The sequence below is a fragment of the Phacochoerus africanus genome, chromosome 1 (genome assembly GCF_016906955.1).
Source record: "Phacochoerus africanus isolate WHEZ1 chromosome 1, ROS_Pafr_v1, whole genome shotgun sequence".
NCBI lineage: Eukaryota > Metazoa > Chordata > Mammalia > Artiodactyla > Suidae > Phacochoerus > Phacochoerus africanus.
This window is the reverse complement of record NC_062544.1, coordinates 210,645,792-210,671,172: the sequence shown is the minus strand read 5'-3', so window position 1 is coordinate 210,671,172 and position 25,381 is coordinate 210,645,792. Positions and strand designations below refer to the sequence as shown.

At 41.1% G+C, this 25,381-nt stretch overlaps 1 protein-coding gene across 1 annotated transcript; it reads right to left on the bottom strand.

Annotated features, from left to right (window-relative positions):
- Window positions 1-1,508: 1,508 nt before the first annotated feature.
- PLAAT1 (phospholipase A and acyltransferase 1) lies at window positions 1,509-22,722 on the bottom strand. Its single transcript, XM_047755471.1, has 4 exons — window positions 22,631-22,722; window positions 14,202-14,340; window positions 8,734-9,002; window positions 1,509-1,765 (listed from the first exon to the last, which is right to left on the bottom strand). Exons 2-4 carry the CDS (start codon window positions 14,338-14,340, stop codon window positions 1,664-1,666), a joined length of 510 nt encoding a protein of 169 aa, XP_047611427.1. The 5' UTR covers window positions 22,631-22,722; the 3' UTR covers window positions 1,509-1,663.
- Between the last annotated feature and the right edge of the window lie 2,659 nt (window positions 22,723-25,381).

Here is a 25,381-nt window from a genome sequence, read left to right as displayed (position 1 = left end):
CCGTCCACTCTGCCAATAAAAATTCCACTGGGAAGGTGTTAGAAAAGGGAACCCTCCTGCGCTGTTGGTGGAAATGTAAGCTGGTACAACCACTATGGAGAACAGTACGGAGGTACCTTAAAAAACTATACATAGAACTACCATATGACCCAGCAACTCCACTCTTGGGCATATATCTGGACAAAACTTTCCTTAAAAAAGACACACGCACCCACATGTTCATTGCAGCACTATTCACAATAGCCAAGACATGGAAACAACCCAAATGTCCATTGACAGATGATTGGATTAGGGAGATGTGGTATATATACACAATGGAATACTACTCAGCCATAAAAAAGAACAAAATAATGCCATTTGCAGCAACATGGATGGAACTAGAGACTCTCATCCTGAGTGAGGTAAGTCAGAAAGACAAAGACAAGTACCATATGATATCACTTATATCTGGAATCTAATATATGGCACAAATGAACCTTTCCACAGAAAAGAAAATCATGGACTTTGAGAACAGACTTGTGGTTGCCAGGAAGGAGGGGGAGGGAGTGGGGTGGATTGGGAGTTTGGGGTTAATAGATGCAAACTATTGCTTTTGGAATGGATTAGCAATGAGATCCTGCTGTGTAGCCCTGGGAACTATGTCTGGTCACATATGATGGAGCATGATAATGGGAGAAAAAAGAATGTATACATGTATGTGTAACTGGGTCACCACGCTGTACAGTAGGAAAAAAATGTATTGGGGAAATAACAATAAAAAAGTTTTAAAAATTAAAACACCCCAGTAGCGGCCCAAAGAAATGGCAAAAAAAAAAAATTAAAACATTAAAAAAATAAAAAGTAGTTTCATTCAACACATAATCAATAAAATGCAAAAATAAAATCATAAAACTCCTTGACTTATAGTAAAAAGCCTTAAAAAGTAACACAGGATATTTTTGTCTAAATATGGCACCTTATGCCTACATTTAATGATCTTTTGCTAAGGTGAAAAAGAGTCAAACTCCTAAAATACTTCAAAATCCAAAGGGAACAATGGAGCAATCCATACTCCTGACAAATGAGCTGCTTCCAGGGAAGTCACTGGTTCTGAAACACTGGAGCCGGGAGTCCCTTCTTCTGTTCACCCTCTGCCTCCATCTACACAGGATCGAGGAGGTGGGTGTGCACCTTCAGATGGTTTATTAATCAAAGTTCCTCCAACTGCCTAACCAAAGGCTAAATTTCCACACTTCTTTTCTCACCAGAAAAGGAATATGAATTTTGATACTCACCAAACAATTTGGCTCCTATCATTTCTTTCAAAATCACATATAAAAGGTTCTTCATCTCTCTGGCAAATACAGAGTCACCCCCAGGGAAAAGGGAAACAATATTTATAGAAGAAAAACTATGATGTGATTGTAAGGTCCTCTACTGCCTCCCTCGAAAGGCTAGTGCTTCTGTGGTTCAAGTTGCCATAGAAAACCCATGCTGATAGGGAGAAAAATTTCCATGGTTCAGCATGAGATAATACCAGTAAGCAATTTATTAAAGAGCCTGCCATCCATCAGTGGAATTTGGAACAATGATGATGCATTGAAAATAAGTATTCATCCCAGGGTTTTTTTTTTTTTTTTCCCCTCCTCACAAATTCCTTCAGCTCCAATATCTCTTCAGTAAATTAATAGTATTTTGCTCTTAGTCTTTTTGGAAACAAGCCCAGGAACGAGAAGGCACCAGCAGCAGCTGTCACAAACCCAATGGTACTGATTGCTCGGTTGGCCTATAAGGAAACAGGAAAGAAACAAAAAACACATCTTATTCTAAAGACATTTCTGTGTCATAAACCCTAGCTTTCACTTGTTTCCCCAAAGGCCCATTTTCACGTACAATGGGTAAATTTAAAGCTTAACGCAAAATTAAAATTCTGTATAAAGATGAAATGAACTTATTTGCAGAACAGTAACAGACTCATGGACTTTGAAAAACTTATGGCTACCAAAGGGGACAGGTAGGGAGGGGTGGGAGGGATGGATTGGGGGTTTGGGACTGGCATATGCACACTGAGGGATATGGAATGATTGGCCAACAGGGACCTGCTGTATAGCACAGAGACCTCTACCCAGTATTCTATGACAACCTATGTCAGAAAAAATCCGAGAGAGGGAGTTCCCATTGTGGCGCAGTGGTTAATGAATCTGACTAGGAACCATGAGGTTGCAGGTTCGATCCCTGGCCTTGCTCAGTGGGTTGAGGATCCAGTGTTGCCGTGAGCTGTGCTGTAGGTTGCAGACGCGGCTCAGATCCCTCGTTGCTGTGGCTCTGGCGTAGGCCAGCGGCTATAGCTCCAATTAGACCCTTAGCCTGGGAACCTCCATATGCCGCAGGAAGCGGCCCTAGAAAAGGCAAACAAACAAACAAACAAAAAAAGAATCTGAGAGAAAATGGATATGTGTATATGTATGACTGGGTCACTTTGTGGTACAGCAGAAATGATCACATCCTTGTAAATTAACTATACTTCGTTCGAACTTAAAAAAAGATGAAACAAACTTATTATTGTAATTATGACAGAGAGAAATACACAAATGTTTTGTCTCCTCATATTTTCATAGGCTCTGACAGTTTATAAACTCCCTATGCCACAATTCCTAATCATCACCATAGGACCCCTGGAAGGTAGCATTACTCCTGTTTTGTAAAACTTGAGAAGTTACTGGCCCGAGGGAGGCTGTACCACCAGGATGTTGTCTAGTCTAGACACATACAGTCTAGTCCTGAACCATATATTCTTCCCTTACACAACCCCTACCCCTACACACACTGGTTTGGTTAGGTGTATACTATGGTAAATATCGTGTGTGTGTGTGTGTCTGTGTATGTGTGTTCCCTGACTTAATATCTATTAGGAAAATAACTCAGAGACGTGATCAGAGCTAAATACCTTATAGGCTCTTATTTTGTAGATACACTTTCTATTCTGATAAACTTCAAGAGAAGTCAATACTGATGTTAACTATCATGTCAAAAATTAATTCTCATGTAGACAACCTAAAATAAACCACTCTCAAACTCAATTGTCCATAAAGGAGTTCAGACATTTATAGTTTTAAGGATATTAATCACCATCATGATGAGGCAACTAATGAATATTCATGGTTTTCATGGCACTCAACTAATATTGCCTTCCATCTGCGTGGGTTTGAGTGCAATTTTATGACCCAAAGGTCACATTCAGATACTTTAGAGTCATCAGGTATTCTGAAAACACCAGTTGTTCTCTGGGAGTTCAGAATTGGGCTTTCAAATAAAGCAAAACATTTTTCCTAAATGACTCTGGGGACCAGCCCAAATGCTGAAAAGCCTGACCCGGCTCACATTTGAGCATGCTCTCTGTCTAACCCACAGCCCTCCACCACTAGCCTGCCACCCCCATAGGCTATATAATGCTCCCTCTCTAATGCCGGCTTTCCTATGGGGAACAGGCAGTGAGGGCTCTGGCCAGGAAAGAAGCACAAGGGCAGAAGGGGTATTCACTTCATTACACCATCCTGTGGTCTGCAGGGACAAGGCCTATAATTGTTTGGGTTTTTTTTTGGGGGGGGGGCACACCCACAGCATATGGAAGTTCCCAGGCTAGAGGTCAAATCAGAGCTACAGCTGCCAGCCTATACCTCAGCCACAACAACACGGGATCCCAGCCACCTCTGCAACCTGCACCACAGCTCATGGCAATGCCAGGTCCCCGACCCACCGTGCAAGACCAGGGATCGAACCCACATACTCATGGATATTAGTCGGATTTGTTTCGGCTGAGCCACACCTGGAACCCCCACGGCCTGTAACTGTGACTCCCTGTTCTGCCTCCATCCACAGTTGCCAAGGAGAATGACGTTGGCATACAACTGAAATATCCTATATTCTGTTCTATTGTAATCCATTCCATTCTATTCTATTTTTGGCTGCACCTGCCACATGTGGAAGTTCCCAGGCGAGGGATCCAACCTGCACCACACCAGTGACAATGCCAGATCCTTAACTGCTAGGCCACTAAGGAACTCCCTGAAAAATCCTATTTTAGTTTACAATTCTAATTTTATTTACTTTTTTGGTGGGTTGTTTCTTTTCTTTCTAATTTTTAAATAGTTGCTACCTAAGTTATTTCCCAGGAGAGAGTCAGAATTCAGTATAGTAAAGAGCTCCCGTCAATGCACACAGGGAGCAAAAAAGGGCTAGGAGATGCAAGGTATCAGACAAAACTCCAAAGAGGAGCAGAATCAATAAATAGACAGGGATCAACATTATAAATCAAGCCTGCAATTACAGGCAGATGCTAAGATCCCAAGGAGCTCTGATATAGGAAAATATGGCAGACAATGAAAAAATAGGAAGGTGCAATTGGTGTCTCTAAACAAAAGTCTCAAGCGGCAGTAGGGGACAGCCCTGGGAAAATGACAAGATCCTGGGGCTGTCGGGGGGTGGCCCCAGCTAGATACAGACCTAACTCACTGGGTATCCTTCAGCCACTAGAAACAGAACATGTGAGAGAAATACCATCAATCTAAGAGTTCTGAGGAGAAGGCAGACAAATTGATCCTAAGTCAAAACCCCCTGAGAGTGCACAGGGCATATGCAATTGTAATAAAGCCACTTCTGGCATGCAGTTTCCCAAATCCCAAACATTTCTTTCAAGTCGCATCCCAAATGGAAAAAAATCCCATGTTATTTGGACAATTCCATTAGAGTTATGTGTAATGGGATCTGACCTGCATGATTATAACATCCTAGGATGTTTGTGGTAAACTAGCATGAACAAGAGCTTTTACTTCACAGCTGACTTAGAATTATAAGGTCACAAATCCTATCCTACACACTTCATCCTTTATAGGGCTTTTGGTGTGGAGGCCGTACTAAAGGCCTCATTCTGAGGGTCTATATATGCCCAGCAAAAAGTTAGCTACAACTGAAGCAGCTGGGTCCAGACATGAGTGACTTGCAGGAATTATCAGAATGCCTCCTGCCCCAATACTCCAATGAAGCACAGCCAGGGTGTACTGTGTGTCAGCTTGTCCAGGCCCACTGAAGGATGCTGCCACCTTCTACAAAAGTAGAAACATTTTAATAACCTGCTTAGATGCTAACAGTGAGAAATGTTGATCATAGGAATTTTTAAAAATAAATAAAAGACAAGCCACAAGCTGGGAGAAAACATTTGCAAAAGACATATTTGATAAAGGACCATTATCCAAAATATGCAAGGAACTCTTCAAATTCAATAAAGTAAAAACATGCAACTAATGCAATTAAAATTGGGCAAAAGACCTCAAGAGACATATCACCCAATATGACATGCAGATAGCAAATAAGATATGAAAAGATGCTCAACATCATATATATTTAGCAAACTGCAAATTAAAACAATAGAAATACAATCATGTACCTATCAGAATGGCTAAACTCCAAAACGCTGACAACACCAAATGTCAAAGAAGCTGTGGAGCAACAGGAACTCTCATTCATTGTTGGTGGGAATGCAAAATGACACAGTCCCTTTGGAAGACATTTAAGCAGTTTCTTATAAAACTAAACATACTCTTATCATATGATCCAGCAATCATACTCAATATTTATCCAAACGAGTCAAAAACTTAAATCCATACAAAAACCTGCACACAAATGTTTCTAGCAACCTTATTCATAATTATGAAAATGTGGACGCAACAAAGATGTTCTTCAGTAGGTGAGCTGATAAACTGTGGTGCATCCAGACAATGGGATGTTTTATTCAACAATAAAAATAAATGAACTATCAAACCACGGAAAGACACTGAAAAATTTTAAGTGCATATTGCTTAGGATGAATTCAACTATATGACAATTCTGGGAAAGGTAAACTATAGGGTAGTAAAAGAAAAAAGTGAGTGGATGCTGAAGGTTTAGGGGGAGTGAAGAATGATAGGCAGAATATAGAGAATTTTTAGGGCTGGGAAACCATGCTGTATGATATTGTATGGCTACATGCCTTTATGTATTTGTCAAAACCCACAGAATGTACAACACCAAGAGTGAACCCCAATGTTAATTATTTTAGAGGAGGAAAATTTTTTCCTTTACCCATTTTCAGGTCTTTGCTGAGGCTCTGTAATGAGAGAAAGATTAACAAGAGGAAAATAAATAAAAGTTCATTAACATGTACATCTCAGATACACGTTGAGAGAAACTCAGGGAAGACTGAGTCAAAAAGGTAGCTTAAAATTCAGGCTTGGAGATCCCATCGTGGCGCAGTGGTTAACGAATCCGTCTAGGAACCATGAGGTTGCGGGTTCGGTCCCTACCCTTGCTCAGTGGGTTAAGGATCCGGCGTTGCCGTGAGCTGTGGTGTAGGTTGCAGACGCGGCTCGGATCCTGCGTTGCTGTGGCTCTGGCATAGGCCGGTGTCTGCAGCTCCGATTCGACCCCTAGCCTAGGAACCTCCATGTGCCGCGCGGAGCGGCCCAAAGAAATAGCAAAAAGACAAAAACAAACAAACAAACAAAAAATTCAGGCTTATACCACATCTTCAACAAAGAATAATAAATTTCTAAAGAAATGACAGGACAAAGGAAAGTGGTCACCTTTCCAGGGCAACAAACTGCGATAAGGTAAATAGACAGGAAACTAATGGTAGGTAGAGGCTAGTTCATTGTTTGCTATGGAGAATCCTGTGGTGCCCTCTGGAGGCTGATAAAGGGCTTACATCAACCACTGTTTGTCCCTGATTAACTTTTGTCCTTCTTGGTAAAGATGGGACACCTTTGACATTTTCTGTTCTGTTTTTAGGCAAATAGGGGAGAACAGGGAGTTTTTCTTGTATTTGGTTCTATTCAATTGCCTCTCAATTGCTTAAAATAATTCTTACACCAAAGTGACACATCTCAGAGTGGCACATTCTGGTTTCCTTCACTATGGACTTTGGTCAATAATGATGTGCCAATGCTGGCATATCTTTTGTTAATATACCACACTGCTGTGGGATGTTGATGGTGAGGAAGGCTTCGTGTGTGTGTGTGTGTGTGTGTGTGTGTGTGTGTGTTGAAGAGGTGAGCAGGTGGGAACTCTCTATACTTTCAGCTCAGTCTTGCTGGGAAGTTAAAACTACTCTAAAAAATAGTCTACTAATAAAAAAAAATACACAATTCCAAAGCTTAGGACATCCTTAAGGCTGTCACTACATCGTCTTCTTCAGAACCTTCTAGAGAACATTTCTACTAGTTGTTGAAAAATGGTTCATTTTTCATGGGTCTTGATCTGGGTAAGAAAGGTGAAATGATGACAGACTACAAGTGAGAGTCAAGGCAAAAAGGTGATGCTAATTCCTCTTAATTTAGCCACATTTTTAAAAATTTCCGATTGGAGTTCCCGTCGTGGTGCTGTGGTTAACGAATCCGACTAGGAACCATGAGGTTGTGGGTTTGATCCCTGGCCTCGCTCAGTGTGTTAAGGATCCGGCGTTGCCGTGAGCTGTGGTGTAGGTCAAAGATGCGGCTTGGATCCCGCGTTGCTGTGGCTCTGGCGTAGGCCGGTAGCTACAGCTCTGATTCGACCCCTAGCCTAGGAACCGCCATATGCCATGGGTGTGGCCCTAGAAAAGGCAAAAAAATAATTAATTAATTAATTAATTAAAAATTGCTGATTGAGTGCAGTGGATAGTTTTATCATTAACAAAGAGAGGAAAAGACTCTATTTCCTAGCTATACCACTAGTTTTCGATGCAAAGGTGAACAGAAATTTGTGCATACGTCCTCTGTGTTTTGGTTCAGAAGCAATTTCTTGCTACATGTGAATAGAACATTCATTACTAATAAAAGTGAATTTCCAATTAAGTTATTTCCTAATAAAAACAAATGTATCCTTTCATTATGTTCCATCTCCCATTTCCCCAAGCTTTCATGAGAAGAATTGTAACTTCACTCCTTACAATAGACATTTATGAAACAGATCCACAATTTCAAGGTTCTGGGAGTCTTTATATATTCATTCTCTTATATCATTTTAATAAATATTGAGATTAAAACATCGATGATGGAACTAGATTGGTAAGAAGATAGGTAGGGAAAGGGCAATTGAGTCAAGAACGCCTCTAGTGAGGAATCTGCCCTATTACAAAATAGGAGTGGTAAAGAACAAAACTGTAAGCCACTTTGAAAAGAAAGCCACCTAATCCACTAAAAATCATCCAAAAGCTCAATGAATCAAAGGATCTACTTCAAGCACATTTCTTTGAAACTAGCATTACAAGGAAATAGAGGATATTTACAAACCCACCAAGCTATGGCATCAGTCAGCCTCTGCCAGATAATAGAAAAGAATCTCAGTATTACCATCTATGTTTTTGGCAAATGAACTCCTACTCAAAAAAGTCAATGTTCTTTCCAGCATCTTCTTTTCAGTGTACGAAGCTACTGATTTAATAATCGATGGTAATGGGAAAGGATAATTATCAAGGGTAATGAGAAAAAATGGACAGACAGAAATCTATGGCCTTGACTCTGCTTCAAGTCCCTTCTAGCCTCTAATTCATCTTAGTCTAGTCTCACTTTGGTCGTTAACTTGCAGCATGACCTTGGACAACCCTATTCCCTCCGTTGTCCTTCAGCGTTCTCATAGTTTCTTGTTCTTTCCCATTTGTCTGAAGCCTGCAAATTTGATCATAGTCAGTAGTTACAATTTTCCCAATGTAAGAAACGTCTGTGCCTCCTAAGGAAAACTCACCTGCTCTGAAACTCCTGCTCCATAGCGGAGCAAAGTCACAAAATGCTCACAGTTGTTGACAAATATGTCATATTCCACTTCCTGTCCAATAACAAACTCTGACCGTTGCATGACCTCTTCCACGGGGAGAGGGGCGTATGTGTCATCGTACTTATTGTTTATTCTGTATGTGTCATTTCCCACTACATCCTTCAAAAGCTGCATCTTCACCAGGGCCTTTGTGCTGAATATAGACTTGGCGCTTGTAAATGATGTGGAAATGCCATCCTCTGTAAGGAGAATTCTGGTTTAACAAGCTGTAGCGACCCAGCTCAGTGAAATCCAATGCCACCCCAACTTATCCTCAAACCAGAAACTACTTACTCTTACTGCCTTAAATACTCACTCTCTGATTTATCAATAACATGTATTCAATACTGTATGAATAAGAATATAGGAAAATTTTTGAAATTTATTATCTCCCCATAGAACAAACTAGATGTGAAAACTCTAAACTCTACCCATTCTTCTTCTTCTTCTTTTTTTTTTTTTTAAAGACCACACACGTGGTATATGGAAGTTCCCGGGCTAGGGGTCAAAATGGAACTGCAGCTGCTGGACTATGACACCACAGCCACAGCAACACCAGATCCAAGCTGCATCCTACACCACAGCTCATGGTAACACCAGATCCTTCATCCACGGAGCGAGGCCAGGGATCAAACCCACATCCTCATGGATACTAGTTGGGTTTTTAACTTGCTGAGCCATAATGGGAACTCCAAACCATTCTTGAGGAATAAGTTCTCTATCAATTTGTTTTATTATTAGAGATCTTGGCCTATGTTTCTAACATAGTACAGATAAGATCATTGTCCCCCTTTTCTATAGTCTGTCTTTCAGCATTTGAACCCTTCCAAACTGATACCGTTGGGCTGAGCACTGGTGGGTTACAGTTAACGTCTTGTCCTGCATCTAAGCTGCACTCCTTACCTCCATCTCTGCTTTTACACTTGTTCTTTTAATTAGACTTCACTTTGAAACCTGCATGGAACTCCAGTCTTCTAAGGGGTCAAGCTGGGGCCCTGCCTTTGCCTTGCCCAGTTCATTTAGCCAAGAGACTAAATCCTAAAACTAAACCTAATGTAGTAGGCACTGTTCATTCTATGTGGCCCCTTGCTGTGCCCCACCCACCCATTATAACGCCCTGCATCCTACCACTCCATCCTACTGGCTCTATTGGTAAGTATTTGCCTGGACAGCCCAAAACCTCCATATCCTGGCCTGCCATAGTCAGCATCAGAGAATGGACAAATGATTCCTTAGGGTTTAGCTTTAATGCCAGGCCCTCAGCCTACACCATCTGCCTGAGACTGCTATGCTTGGTCATTGGTCAAGTACGCCATCAGATCAAGGGTCTCTATATAACCAGTGCTTACATACTTTTCCTTTCAGTAATAATTAAAAGCAAATTTTCTTTCCCATTCCTCTTTTTTTTTCTGTCTTCCAAACTCCTTTTCATTGGAGCAGAATTTCCTATTAATATCTTGTTGTTTGTTTGTTGTAGGTTTTTGTTGTTGTCTTTTTAGGGCTGCACTGGTGGCATAGGGAAGGTCCCAGGCTAGGGGTCAAATCAGAGTTGTAGCCACTAGCCTAAACCACAGCCACAGCAATGCGGGATCAGAGCCATATCTGTGACCTACGCCACAGCTCATAACAACCCCGGATCCTTAACCCACTAAGCAAGGCCAGGAATTGAACCCGTGTCCTCATGGATACTAGTCAGGTTCATTACCACTGAGCCACAATGGGAACTCCTATAGTTTTTTTTTTTCCAATTGAATTATAGTTGATTAACAATGTCATGTTAGTTTCAGGTGATAGTATAGCAAAGTGGTTCAGTTATATATATACTTCTTCAGATTCTTTTCCCTCACAGGTTATGATCCACTTAACATCTTACAAGTTGAAACTTCTCACACACTACCAGTTCATAGAGCACATATATCCTAGTTAGAATTACTAAATATTTTTCATTTGGGGGCTAGTTTGATGCAATCAATTTATAGATGAGAAAAATCAAAGTTTGGAGAAATAAACTGGTTTGCAGAATATCACATGAGTAATTAACAGAAACAGGAATTTAATTTCAGTCTACAAGATCAAAGCTCCGTGTTTGAGCCACATTAATATGGAGCTTACGATGTTTTAAGTTGTGAAAACAAGGAAACAGCACAAAAACCTCATATTATTTCCCAAATGGGAAAACTGCAGAGATAATGTAAAGAATTGCTTAGTGTTAATCACCAGACTCTGCAGAATGAATGGCTCTGTATCGTAAATGTCATGTTATTTGCCATTTCCATTTCTAATATTCTAGAACAAGAGGCAAATATTTGAAAATGTTGCAAAGATCACCTCGTTAAAAGTTCTCAGACACTCTCAAGATAGTAAGACTTAGGCCTAAAACAATTTTTCAAAAAGGTATCTTGAGGAAAAAAATACTCTAGGCTTTTTGTTAGTGTTATTTTTTCTTAATAATTCGTGCTCATTTCTAAATTTGGAAAATACAGAAAAATACAGCATAAACATTTTTTTAAATCACCCATTATCCTACGACTCAGAAATTACCACTATTATTATTTTGATATATTGCTACTGTCTTTTATTATCATGAGTATGTGTGTGTACACGTGTGCATTCATTTGTACTCATGATAATAACTTGCAAACCAGGTACCATACTACATTTTTAATCTGGAATTTCCAAATAACTATCATACAGGATCATCTTTCATGCAGCTAAAGATTCTAGAAATTATATTTAGCTGTTAAAGGGGCTATTGTTTTTGCCTACCAAGCACCCCATCCTACCACTGCTTCTTTCTTTCTGGAAAAGACTCTGTCTAGGACACTCCTCCTGCACCAATCTTCTGGGCACAGAGATGGTCCAGTGATGGACACCGGGCCCACATCAGACAATTAGAGTCATTCTCTATGATGTTTCTAACTGCAACAGGGATTAGCTCCTTTCCTTTGAGTTTTACACTATAAGAGTAAGAGCCCAAGGAGGCTTATGATATCGGTTTGGCTTCTTAGAGATAAGAAGACAATATATGGGGAAAGAAAGCAGATGTGGGATGGAGAGTTTAATACTTTCAGACCTTTAGATCTAGGCATCCTGGAGGCCAGCACCATCTCTACCCTTTCTGTAGTTTCCTTCAGTGAAGTAATGAATTTGCCTCTTTGTTTAAGCTAATGTTTTTCCTTTTCAAGGCCGCAACCACAGCATATGGATGTTCCTCCAAGGTTAAGTGTCGAATTGGAGCTACAGCTGCCAACCTACACCACAGCCACAGCAACACCAGATCGGAGCCACATCTGCAACCCACACCACAGCTCATGGCAATACCAGATCCTTAACCCACTGAGCGAGGCCAGGGATTGAACCCGTGTCCTCATAGATACTACTCAGATTCATTTCCACTGCACCACAATGGGAACTCCCTGTTTAAGCTAATTTGAATTTTATTTATGTTATTTGCAACTAAAAAATTCTGACAACCACAGATACCTAACATTCTGTAGCTAAATCATAATTCACTTAACCATTGTCCTACTGAACATTAATACATTGCCTATTTTTTAAAATCATTATAACTGAGGAGTTCCCGTCGTGGCTCAGTGGTTGACGATCCCTGGCCTTGCTCCATGGGTTGAGGATCCAGCATTGCCGTGATCTGTGGTGTAGGTTGCAGACACGGCTCGGATCCCACGTTGCTGTGGCTCTGGTGTAGGCCGGCGGCTATGGCTCCCATTAGCCTGGGAACCTCTACATGCCGTGGGAGTGGCCCTAGAAAAGACAAAAAGACAAAATAATAATAATAATAAATAAAATAAAATAAAATAAAAATCATTATAACTGAGATAGAAGTGAACACCCTCATACACAAATGTTAAATAAAGATCTCTAAAAATATTTCCCAAGAATACATTTGTAGAAGTAAAATTACAGGGTCAGAGTATATGAACTCCTTTAAGACTCTTAACATATTATTAAATTATTTTTATTGATAGAAATCTAAACTTCTATTAATAATATCCTTCTGTTCATTTCACTAATTATCATTTTTTAAACTTTGCTAAGGAGAGAGGTATAAAATCTGTCATTTTACTTCATAATTTCTAGATGGCTAAAAAGTTGAAATCTTTAAAAATGACTATTGGCTTTTGCTTTTTTTCTTCTATAAATCTCCCAATTTTTTACCCATTAGTTTGTTGAGATTTGGGTGTTCACTGTCCACTCAGCCTAAGAAAGAAACTCTTTCCCTAAATACCATGTGCCAGGTTTCCTCACCTCTTTCAAGTTGTTTTGCAAATGTTACTTTCTCAGAATTCCTGTCGTGGCGCAGTGGAAACGAATCTGACTAGGAACCATGAGGTTGCGGGTTCAACCCCTGGCCTCGCTCAGGGAGTTAAGGATCCAGCATTGCCGTGAGTTGTGGTGTAGGCTGCAGACGTGGCTCGGATCTGGCGTTGCTGTGGCTGTGGCGCACATTGTCGGCTACAGCTCTGATTTGACCCCTAGCCTGGGAACCTCCATATGCCACTGGTGCAGCCCTGAAAAGACAAAAAAAAAAAAAAAAAGTTACTTTCTCATGAAATTTTCCTGACCAGCTCATTTAAAACTGCAGCAGCCCCAACTTCTAAGCACTTCTTATCCTGCTTCTATGATTTATTTTCTCCATATCACTTATCTCTAATCTAACAGTGCTTTCTATATTTTATTTATGCTCTCTCACTCTTTCTCTCTCCACTAAAATGTAAGTCCCGCTGTGCAGGACTTACATTTTAGCATCTAGAATAGCATTTGGCACATACTAGAAAATCTATAAATACATGATGAATGAATTGAAATAATCTATTTGCATGATAGATAAAGACATTGACTCATATCAGGTTTGTGACAAATATTTTCCCCAGCTGATTATTTACATTTTAACAGTGTTTTCTTTTAATCCAGAAGTTTAAAATCTTAATGTTAATTGGCTTATTGGGAGTTTCCATTGTGACTAGGTGGTTAACGAATCCGACTAGTATCCATGAGGACGAGGGTTTGTTAACCACTGGCCTTGCTCAGTGGGTTAAGAATGCCACGTTGCCATGAGCTGTGGTGTAGGTCACAGATGCAGCTTGGATCTAGCATTGCTGTGGCTGTGGAGTAGGCCAGTGGCTACAGCTCAGATTGGACCCCTACCCTGGGAATTTCCATATACCGTGGTGTGGCCCTAAAAAGACCAAAAAAAAAAGGCTTATTGGATTTTTTCACTGCCACTTTTGTCTTAGAATGTCCTTCCATACACCTAGATGAGCTGGATTTACTTCCTACATTTTATGTCTGGTTTGTTTTATTTTATGAATTTTTTCACAATTCCTTCTTGTAATAAGAAAACTAAAAAGCTCCCAGGAGCTTCTGGAAACAAATCTTACCTAGAGGTGCTATGTTGATCACATACCCATCACCCAAGTACAGTGCCCAGTGCTGGTAGCCAGGACGAAACACTTCAATCAAGTCCCCTGGCTGAGGATTGCCAGGATAGTTCAAACTAAAGCAATCATTAAACGCCATCTGTAAGGACAGACACACACACAAAATCTAGCTGGTAAGACCTACCAAAAGAAGATCAATTTAAGGCTTCTATAGAAACATAGCAATTTATTGGGATTGCATTCTTTATTAAAGACTTAGATTCACACTGCTGTCCTTTTCTTTGAATTATTCCAACAAGGAATTATGTGTATACACATGGACAAGTGGAGAAAGAATTTGTCTGCTATTGCTTAATTTTCTATAGCAATGCTTCTCATACTGAAATTCCCCAGGGCTCTTTAGTTATAATAAGCATTTTACAATTCTCTCTTTAAATCCAGAAATTCATAGATAATAAAACTTACCTATACACAAACTTTCAAAAATTAATATGATGCCCTATTTGAAATAGAAAGGGGAAGTAAATTTTTAATAATATCTGTTTTGCTATGTAAATGCTCAGTTCTGGACTACACAAAAAATACAATAGAGTACTTAGCATGAAAAAGTCAGGATCCAGAAGGAAGTTATGTACATTCATTGATAATCAAAAGGAGACTTCATGCTATATCCGTGTTGAATATCTAATTGACAACAGAGTATTCTTCAGATTCTCTCACTCTAATGTTATGTGTACACTCATTTACAAAATAAACCTAAGTGCCAGAAAGGGAAACTTCCAAATCATCTAAATTATAATTATAATAGCATAGGCAAAGGACTTGGGAATACAGACTATCATTTTCCTGGCAGGCTAGAAGTCTTTTTTACAACAATTAATATTGGGAGGGTGTTTTCCCAAGTATTTTATGCCATCTGTTGAAAACTTCAATCATCATACTGTCACAGAAATGAGGCCAAATGTAAGCTGTCCATCTGTTGAAAAATAACAATTAAAACAACTTTATGGAAACCATTAAGTCTAACCCCCCTCTCAAATATGTTTGAGTCATTAATATGGCAGTTTGCAATTTGGCTGCATGGGCACTAAAGGGAAAAATAGATACTATACCATGATATAAACAAACACATTTCCCATGAATAGGAATCAACAAGCGCACACAGCTGCCTGCTAGCATTCACAGACCTAGCCAAGCTTACAATAATAACCACCATTTGAACAGAAAGTACTTTGTCATGTAACATTTTTTTCATGTGCGCTGTCTCAATTAACACTAATTAATTTTTTAAAAACCTACCCTGATTTGAGTTTATTATGTTATTATCCTGATTTACAGCTAAAAAGTGATAGTAGCAAATGCCAATTTTGGGAAAATACTCACCAAAACCCTTATAAAGTACAAAGGGAAAAACAACTGGCCTCGGTGTGAGAGATGTGAGCTGTTGTTTCAGGTCTTCTCCATGCTATTCTGTCACTTTGGGAGAGTCATCCAAACTGCTTGAGCCTCAGTTTCCTCATTTTAAAGGTATAAGAATATAGGGCTGGATTGTTTATCTCAAAAAGCTGTTGCAAGTAACCTTTCAGGAAATGGCCAAAAGCTCCTGCAGGTACTGCATGAACTGGCAATGTAACCGAACAGGACCTTCTGGGGCTGTGCTGGGACAGACCCTTCCCCCATAACCTCTGCTTTAGCTCCTCTCGGAAGTTCCTAGATAATAGTATCTGTTGCATATTTCCTGAGTTTTTCAGATGCTAAAACCCACCACCAAATGGGAGATATTTACTACTCGATGATCCTGAGCAGTAGCACTCAGACCTTCTGATGCCTAAGGACTGATCACCATAAATCAATCAGAGAATTGTGCATGAACAGATCTGAGACTCCCTCCTTCACCCTACCTTTAAAAATGCTTTGCTAAAACCCTTTGGAGAGTTCCAGGTTTTTGATCACAAGCCGCTCATTCTCCTTCCCCTTGTTTGGCCCTGCAGTAAATCTTTCTTTGCTCCAAACTCCAAAGTTTTGGTTTGTTTGGCCTCACTGTGCATTAGGCCTATGAACTTACACTGGGTAACAGCAAGAGGTACAGGCGGGTGGTAGGAGAGAGGTGGTTGTTTGTAAAGCCTGAGACATCAGTTAATGGCTTATGTGTGATTTTAATTCTTTATCCTCTATTTCAGCCACAAAAATTTTAGATGATTTCCACTGCAAAATCTTAATATGTAAAACATTTAAAATTCCAACATATGATTTGCAAACTGATTTATGAAATATAAGTTAATTGATTTCATGAAGCCTATCATATTTATAAAGCAGGATGACAGGATAACAAGGAAAACATTTCATATAAGTAATGTCTCAAGAAACCAAGGAAGGGGCCTGAAGCCTAAAGTGTAAGGAGAGAAGTTGGTTTCTGACACCAAATACTTAGAATCACAGCAATTTATTGCAGAAAGGGACTTCAGATAGTGTCCAATCCACTGAGCTCCACACTTTTTAGCAGTGAGGCCCTGTATTAAGCCAAATATCAGATGGACTCACAAAAAATGTAAAACAACTAATGCAGCCCAGTGCTGGATGAAGTAAGGGAGGGACATGAGAGCTCCATCTGCTCATTGCTGCCGCTACCAGATGCTTCCTGAGACCCCAGAACTTTGGGGAAAATAGAGCTTGAGTTATACCCATCTAGTCCTAGGACAACTCTTCATTTTTGAGACAAGGGAAACAGAAGCAGGCAGGTAATTTCAGTTGCCCAATGTCATAGGCTATTTTAAAAAGATTTTCAGCAAACCGTGTTGGAAATAATTTGATTTTCACTAGGATGGGAGGAAACAACCTAAACTTGGGTCCCACATCTCCTAATTCAATACATAATTCAAAATGGAACATGGACTTAAATATAAAATGTAAAACTATAAAACATAGAAGAAAAACACAGAGGAGAAAATCCTCAGGGCCTATGGTAAACAAAAAGTTCTTAGATTTGATATCAAAAGTACTATCCATAAGAGGAAAAACTGACAAATTGGATGTCCTCAAAATTAAAAACTTTGTACCACAAATGAGCCAGTTAAAAGGACCCACCCCACCCCCATCAAAAGCCCTACATAGTGGGAAAAAATATTTGAAAACCACATATCCAAGAAAGGACCAGTGTTGGGAACGTACAAAAAACTCAAAACTCAGCAATTAAAAACCAAAAACACATTCAGAACTTGAGCAAAAGACACAGTGACACATTTTTATCAAGGAAGAGACACAGACGTCAAGTAAACCATCACGAGCTTTTAGGGAAATGCAGATTAAAAGTACTATAGCATCGGGAGTTCCCATGGTGGCTCAGTGGTAATGAACCCAACTGGTATCCATGAGGACTTGGGTTAGAACCCTGGCCTTGTTCACTGGGTTAAGGATCCAGTATTGCTGTGAGCCGTGGTGTAGGTCGAAGACGCAGCTGGAACCCTGCAATGACACCCTGCATTGCTGTGGCTCTGGCCAGCAGCTATAGCTCTGAGTCAACCCCTAGCCTGGGAACTTCCAAATGCTGCATGTGTGGCCCTAAAAAGCAAAAAAAAAAAAAAAAAAGCGCTAATTAATTATCACAATAGCTAAAATAAATAATTGGGACCAGAGAAAATGTTGGCAAGGAGGTGGAGTAACTGGGTCACTCATTCTCTGCTGGTGATAATATAAAATGTTGCAGCCACTCAAAGCAGTCTGGAAATTTCTTTAAAAACTTAACATGGAACTACCATATGATCTAGCAATTACATTCCTAGGCATTTATCCCAGAGACTGAAGACAGTGGAGACTGTCCAGGAATATTTACAGAATAATACATGTTTATAGAATAATAGCCCCAAACTGGAAACAACCCAGATGAGCTTCCATGGGTGACTAGTAAACAAATTATGGTATAGCCACTACTCCTAAGAAATAAAAAGAAACAAATAAAGTGTTGATAAATAAAACCATACAACCAGGATGAATCTCCAGAGTAAAAAAAGCCAATGAGGGAATTCCCGTCGTGGCGCAGTGGTTAACGAATCCGACTAGGAACCATGAGGTGGCGGGTTCGGTCCCTGTCCTTGCTCAGTGGGTTAACGATCCGGTGTTGCCATGAGCTGTGGTGTAGGTTGCAGACCCGGCTCGGATCCCGTGTTGCTGTGGCTCTAGCGTAGGCCAGTGGCTACAGCCCTGATTCAACCCCTAGCCTGGGAACCTCCATATGCTGTGGGAGCAGCCCAAAGAAATAGCAAAAAAAAAAAAAAAAAAAGCCAATGACATGACATGTGCTATATATGATTCCATTTATATGACATTCTTGCCATGATCAAATTTTAGAAACAGAGGACAAACAGTGGTTGCCAGGGGTTAAGGAAGCGGTTAGAAGGAAGTGGGTGTGGCTATGAAAAGGCAACCTATGAGAGATGCTAGAGGTGGTGGGATGTTCTGCCTCTCCCTGGCATCCATGTCAATAACCTGTTTGTGCTACTGCACTGTGGTTTGGCAAGATGTTACTATTGAAGGAAACCAGGTAAAGATACATGGGATCTCGCTGTACGATTTCTTAAAAACCACATGTGAATCCACAATTACCTCAAAATAAAAATTTTAATTAAAAAAAGAAAAATCAACTCTTTTTTCCCCCTACAGAGCACAGAAAAGAACCAATATGTGGAAGTGCCACTGAGGGAGCTTTTAACTGTATATGAGGACAATTTTCTTTTTTTTTTTTCTTTTCCTGCTGTACAGCATGGGGATCAAGTTACTTTTACATGTATAGATTTTTTTTTCCCCACCCTTTGTTCTGTTGCAATATGAGTATCTAGACATAGTTCTCAATGCTACTCAGCAGGATCTCCCGTGTGGCTCTCAGCATAACTACTCGGCATTGCTTCTACAATTTTTCTTTTATTGAAGGTGATCCAACAACAGAATGGAGAACCTTGTACAGACAGCAGTCTCTGTCACTGTGAATTTTTTTAATCTTATTTTTATTTTATATTGGAGTATAGTTAACTTACAATGTTGTATTAGTTTCAGGTGTACAGCATGATTCAGTTATACATACACATATATCCATCCTTTTTCGGATCCTTTATCTATACAGGTTATTTCAGAATATTGAGTAGAGTTCCCTGCTATACAGTACATGGTCAGGGTTGATAAAAATAAGACTTTCATGGTGAGGGGGGGCACTGTTAGGGTGAAGAGGCCTTCTAAGTTCCCTTTTTTTTTTAACCTCTCATGTTCTCTTATTCTATTTCCCAGGAATGGTGCAGTCCTCAAATCAACACCACAAAGTAGATGGTATTCCTTCCATTTTAATGGGGAGGGACCTGATGTTCACAACAGTTCAGGGACTCACGCAAATGCACCCAGGAAGAAAGGGAAGAAGCCTGACCTGGAGGCAGGTTAGCCTACCTCCAAGGTCAGGCTCCTCACCATAACTACTGTCCCCATGAGCCCATACGACCTCCCTTACTGACCTTCCTACACCCCTTCCTGGGCACTGTCACCCTGGGTAACAACTGTGAGCTGGTTATTATGATCACCATTGTACAGAGGAGAAAACCGAGACAGATGAATTAAAGGTCAGAAAAAGTCACACAGATAGTAAGTGACCCAATGAGAATTCAATTCCCGGTCTGCTTATTCCAGACTGTATGCTCCTTCTTTACCCTACTGATTAACATCAATAACCACAGGAATTGCTCCTCACCAATATTTCATCTTTTCCCTCTTCACTGATATCCAGTAAATAGAGAAGTTGCAAAAGCATACAGAATTCATATTTCATAAGATAACACAGGAAGTTTCTAAATATTCATCTGAAGAACCAGTGATTAATGGGAAGTGGAGCCTTGGGGAACCCCTGCTTTTCTCCTGCAGGGAGGTGACAAGATGGGCTAGAAGCATTTCGAGGGTTCCCAGAGTCATACCTCAGTAAATGGCTAAACCTGTCTGCGTGGGTAATTTGATTTACAGGGACAGCTACCTGTTTCATTCAAGCACAAGTATGTCATGTACTGCTTCATAAACATGATAATAGCAAACCAATTAAAAATACATTTATAGGTCCTCTGCTGAAATCTCTGAGTGTCACATTTAAGGTAAAAATATTTCATTTTAACAGTTCATCTGCACAGAATTCTTTGACTGGTTTATAATAAAGAGCGACATGAAGGAAAGTCTGTAATTTTTGTACAAGAAATCTCCCTTTCAACTGCCAAAACAAACTTCCCTGTTTATAGCTCCCTGTTGGTCTCCCGGGATGCATCAAAAGAAATAGCAGCCCCCTGCACAGATAGGGACAGGCTGATTAACTGCTGTTCATGCCCATGGAGCCACCTGTGTTACAAGAATATTAAGAGCACTTTTTTGCAAACTACTCCCAAGGATGCCGTTGGCAGTCTGAAACATGATCACAGGCTATCCCCATAGTCCAATGGTCTCCCAATTCAATTTGGACCCCTTCCCACTTGGGCTGCATTTTTCATCCATAGCCCTATGACACTGAGAGGGCTCCGTGGAGCCCTGTGCTCCCATTGGCTCATTTGCAGACCCTCAGTGCTGCAAGGATCCTTGGTCCAACATCTTTCCCCTGTGGCTGAGGGTTCCACCTCCCGGCCAGACGAACCATCCTCAGCCACTGTATTGTCATTCCTTGCTTGGAATCCCTCCATGGATCCCATTATTGACTCCGTATCTTGTCTCCTCTGTAGCCTTGGCATCCTTATTCACCTCTACATTCTAGGCAAACCAAACCATTATTCCTCACACACCCCTGGCTTTGTGTTGCTAATACCACACTGAACCTTCTACCTGGATTGTGCTGCCACTTTCCAAGTGCCCCTAAATGACCCACGCTTAAAGATCCAGATCAGATGTCCTTCCCAAGGTCTCCCTCCACTCAGCCACAGGTGACATGCCGGTCTAAGTTACCATCGCTCCTTTACCTCCCTAATGCGCTCATCGTGTTTCCTACACCTGTGTCAGTTACCGGTGTCAGGGGAATTTTCTCCTCTGCTCCACATGGAGAGCTGGTTCTTGTTTATCTCTGCTCCTTCAGTTTGCTACAGAGTGGCTGGCGCCAAGAACTGCCAAGGGAATGTTTAATGAATGAAGGAATGAGGCGCCCAAGCCCAGCGAGGACAGAGTGGCTGAGCTTTTCCAGCACATAACGTCCATGAAGAGTCCCAAATGCCTAAGTGGTATCACCGTTTCTAGTTCCCAACTCTGATATATTATCATAATAAATACTTGTGATATTATTCATATTCATTTCAGCGAGGGTGGTGGAGAAAAGGCTTTGGTAAGCGAGACCAGGTATCCAGTCCCGGTTCTGCCATATGACAGCTCTGTCACTAGAGCTAGTCTCTAGGGGCAGACTCTGTTCCTCCATTTGTAAAAAGAGAGGTATGGGTTGGATTGGATGCTGTCTACTGGTCCTTGGAGCTCTCTTCTCTGACAGTCGGTTCAGCAAGGCTGTCTGTGGGCTCAGAGGCCCTCCCTCCCCATCCCCAGCACACCTCACTCTGAAGCCCTGGTTGTCTTCCCCACAGGTGGCAGCGAACAAGCGAGAGGGGATCCTGGGGTTGCGGCGGCCTCGCAGCAGCTGCTGCCCCTCCCGCTAGAGGCGGCGGGACGCCTGCATCTACTCCGGGAGTAGGTCAAGGCGGCAGCGGCTCACTACCGGTAACCCAGGGCCGTCCTCTAGCTCCAACGCCACTCTGCCGCGCGGAAACCTCCTGGGCCAGACGCTGCCGCGCACGCTCAAGGCTCCTGCCGACCCTGCCCCGCCCCCACCACCTCCGGGGGACCCTCCGCCCGCCTATCCCCCACCCCGCACTTGCTTGGTTCCCAGTCCCCTCCGCACCAACACAGCTGCCTTCTGCCCGCACAGACACACAAACCCAACCGCCCGGGCGTGGTTAACTAAACAAGGACACTCTGCCCCGTCAAACTTCCCAGGTACCAAGAGCTGGTCTAGGCGCGGCAGTAATGCAGTTAATTTGTCTTGCTGAGCTCAGAAATGTTGGCAAGCATGAATACACATTGCACCCACTAGAAGAGAGCCCCTTTTTAGCTCTATGCACATTCCTCTAAGGCGGCAGAAAGGATCCTGGTCACTGTGCAGCAAGAAGGCATCTCAGTCTAAGCTAAGGCAGGCGAAAGGAGTGGCCTTAAGAAACCACTCTGCTTCTCACCACAGGCGCACACCTACAAAACGTGTGCCTGTGAGCCAGATCAGCGCCCAGGGCTGCGAGGACTCACCCGGACCCCTGCTTTCTTTGGATTTCTTCCTGTCACCACCCTCCAATCTAAAATCAACTTCAGAAGTGGGAGGAGGGGACAAAGAAGGAAGGAAAGGTACGCCTGTCCCTAGATCTCCACGTACAGGTTTCTCCAAGTGGGAAATTTACCTGGCTCCGTATGGGACCTTCCTTAAAGACAAGACTCTCTCAGGCAGCCCATGCCCCTCCCCACTTCCCCTGTCCTGCCCTGCCTCTTAACAAAGCCCTGGTTCTAGATAGAGGAGCAAAGCAAGTCCCTTATTTAGCGTGACTTGGGTGCATGTGACAGGGCAGGGCCTGACTCTTTCAGGTCATGGGCCGGCCGAGGCCTCCAGGAATATAGCCATGTGAGTTTAAAAATAAAGCTGGGCATGAAGAGTATCCATTTTCTCCCTGCTAAAAAAAGGGAGGCCAGGAATACAAACCAGCTAAGTAGGGAAGGCCGGGCAGACTGCTAAGTGAACTTTTTGGAGCACAGCACAGGACTTTTCTTCAAACAAGTCATAACCTAGATTTTTCCTCCGATATAAATGGACCTTCAGCTAAAAGGAAGGATTTTTTTTTCCTTTCGAATTCAAAGGCTGAAATAGCCTTCTAATTTTACATTGTTTTGTCACAATGGGATAAGGACTACCAAAAGATGCAGCTGCCTTTTTAAAGGAATCAGGTTCTGTGGTGAAGGTTAAGGGTAATTCTGCATGACTTGAAACTGGGGTCTGGCTGTGGCATCTTTGATGACAAAGTAGTAGAAAGATAATGAAAACATGGAACCTAGATACACTATTGGTAAAGTGGAAACCGAACACTTGAGAGGCTGTAGCTTTGTTTTTTATGAGTTAATGTTTTTCTTACATGTTCTCTATTTAGTATATTTTTTGAATGATAAATTGAACCAGATATACCTTTCAATACCCTTCTAATGTCTCAAAGAGAAAGCCATAAACATGCATTTGCTTTATGTTCCCCAACTATTTCAATTGAGTCATCACTGAAGATAGTGGTTCATGATTTTATACAGGAGAGTTATTGTGAGCATTTATAAAGCCATCCTGCTTATGAGCTAAATTTATTATGTTTGCCAGGTTAATCTGTTTTCTCTAATCGGACACTTAATCATCCGCTCTCCTCCCTGCATTATGGATTCATGAACGTGAACCAAGGAGAGTTGCTCAGTCAAGGCAAAATGATAAATTATCTTTTCATTTTGGGGGGTATTTGTGATGAAATGCATCATAATAGAATTAAAATGAAATAAATCTTGGAATTTTACTTCTAGAGCCCTGCCAGGTATTGATAAAATGCATTCAGCTAAGAGTAAATTCAATTTGATGCCTGAATGGAACTTGTAGGAGAAACGGAGAAAGTGTGGTCATTTAGGAGAACTCTGGGTTCTCCTTTCATTGCTACAGATTGGAGGGATAGTTCATCAATCCTTGGCAGTACTTTCTAGATGATCAGCACAAAATTAAAATTTCTATCCAGAAAGAATGAGGAATTAGCCTCAGGCAGTTAATAGGCAAAGTTTGTCTGCATCTAGGGTGATAGTCCTGAGATGTCAAGGGTTGCTCATGGTATGTGATGGGAGCAAATGTTAGATTACAACCAAATAACCAGTTCCCAATATTTTGGCCATTATATAAAGCGCCACGTGGATGACATTCTCCGTTGTTGCCTAGTTGATTAGAAAGTGTTGAAACAAATTGAAATAACCATGGTGGAACAACTTTAGCCATGTTTAGAAAGTGTTGAAACAAATTGAAATAACCATGGTGGAACAACTTTAGCCATGTTTGCATGGGCTAAGATTAATCAAGCCCAGCAAAAGCCTTGTGTTGTTAACAAGAGGCATTATTTGCCTTTTTAACATATGGAGACTAAAACCAACTGGCACTGTATGAAGTCAGTCCTCAAGAACTCTTTTTTTTTTTTAATTAAAAATATTTGTATTGAAGCATAGTTGATTGACGCTGTTGTGTTAATGTCTGCTGTACAGCAAAGTGATTTAGTTATATAAGAGAGAGAGACATTCTTTTTTATATTCTTTCCCATTATGGTTTATCTTAGGATATTGAATATAATCCCCTGTGCCGTACAGTAGGACCTTGTTGTTTATCCATTCTTTATATAATAATTTGCATCTGCTAACCCCAGACTCCCAGTACATCCCTCACCCCTACCCCTCTTCCCCCTTGGCAACCACAAGTCTGAAGAACCCTGTTTTTTAATGCATATTTTGCAGTTAGCAAAGCACTTTCATATCCTTTGTCTCATTTAAGCCCCACATCTAACAACTCACAAACAAATGTCTTGGCAGTCCTTCTGAGCCCTAAGCTCTGAGCTATGGAACTTCTCACTCAGGGTCTCCTGGGGAAGGACCCAGATCTTGTTTCTTAGTCAAGAGCTCTACCCAAATTTCCTCTTTTATTAGATATTAAAAACAAAATTTTCCTTTTAGGTGAAAAAAAAAACCACAAAAGCAAAAGACCTGTGCAAATACAAGGTGAATGAGACTTAGTGCAAAAAGGATCTTGTAAAGATCTCATGGACTTAACTGAGATATTTGCTGAGATGATACAGAGGTTTTTGGCTACAGCAGCATAATAAATGAGAGTTGAGACAGTCAACCATGTGGTTCCAACCCTGTCCCTGTCCCTTTCCCCCAAATCAATGCTGTAAATGTAAACGCTTTTTTCCTTTTCTTTTCTTTCTTTCTTTTTTTTTTCTTTTGGTCTTTTTGTCTTTTTAGGGCCGCATCAGTGGCATGTGGAGGTTCCCAGGCTAGGGGTTGAATTGGGGCTGCAGATGCCAGCCTACACCACAGCCACAGCAATGCCAGACACAAGCCACATCTGTGATCTACACTACAGCTCACAGCAATAT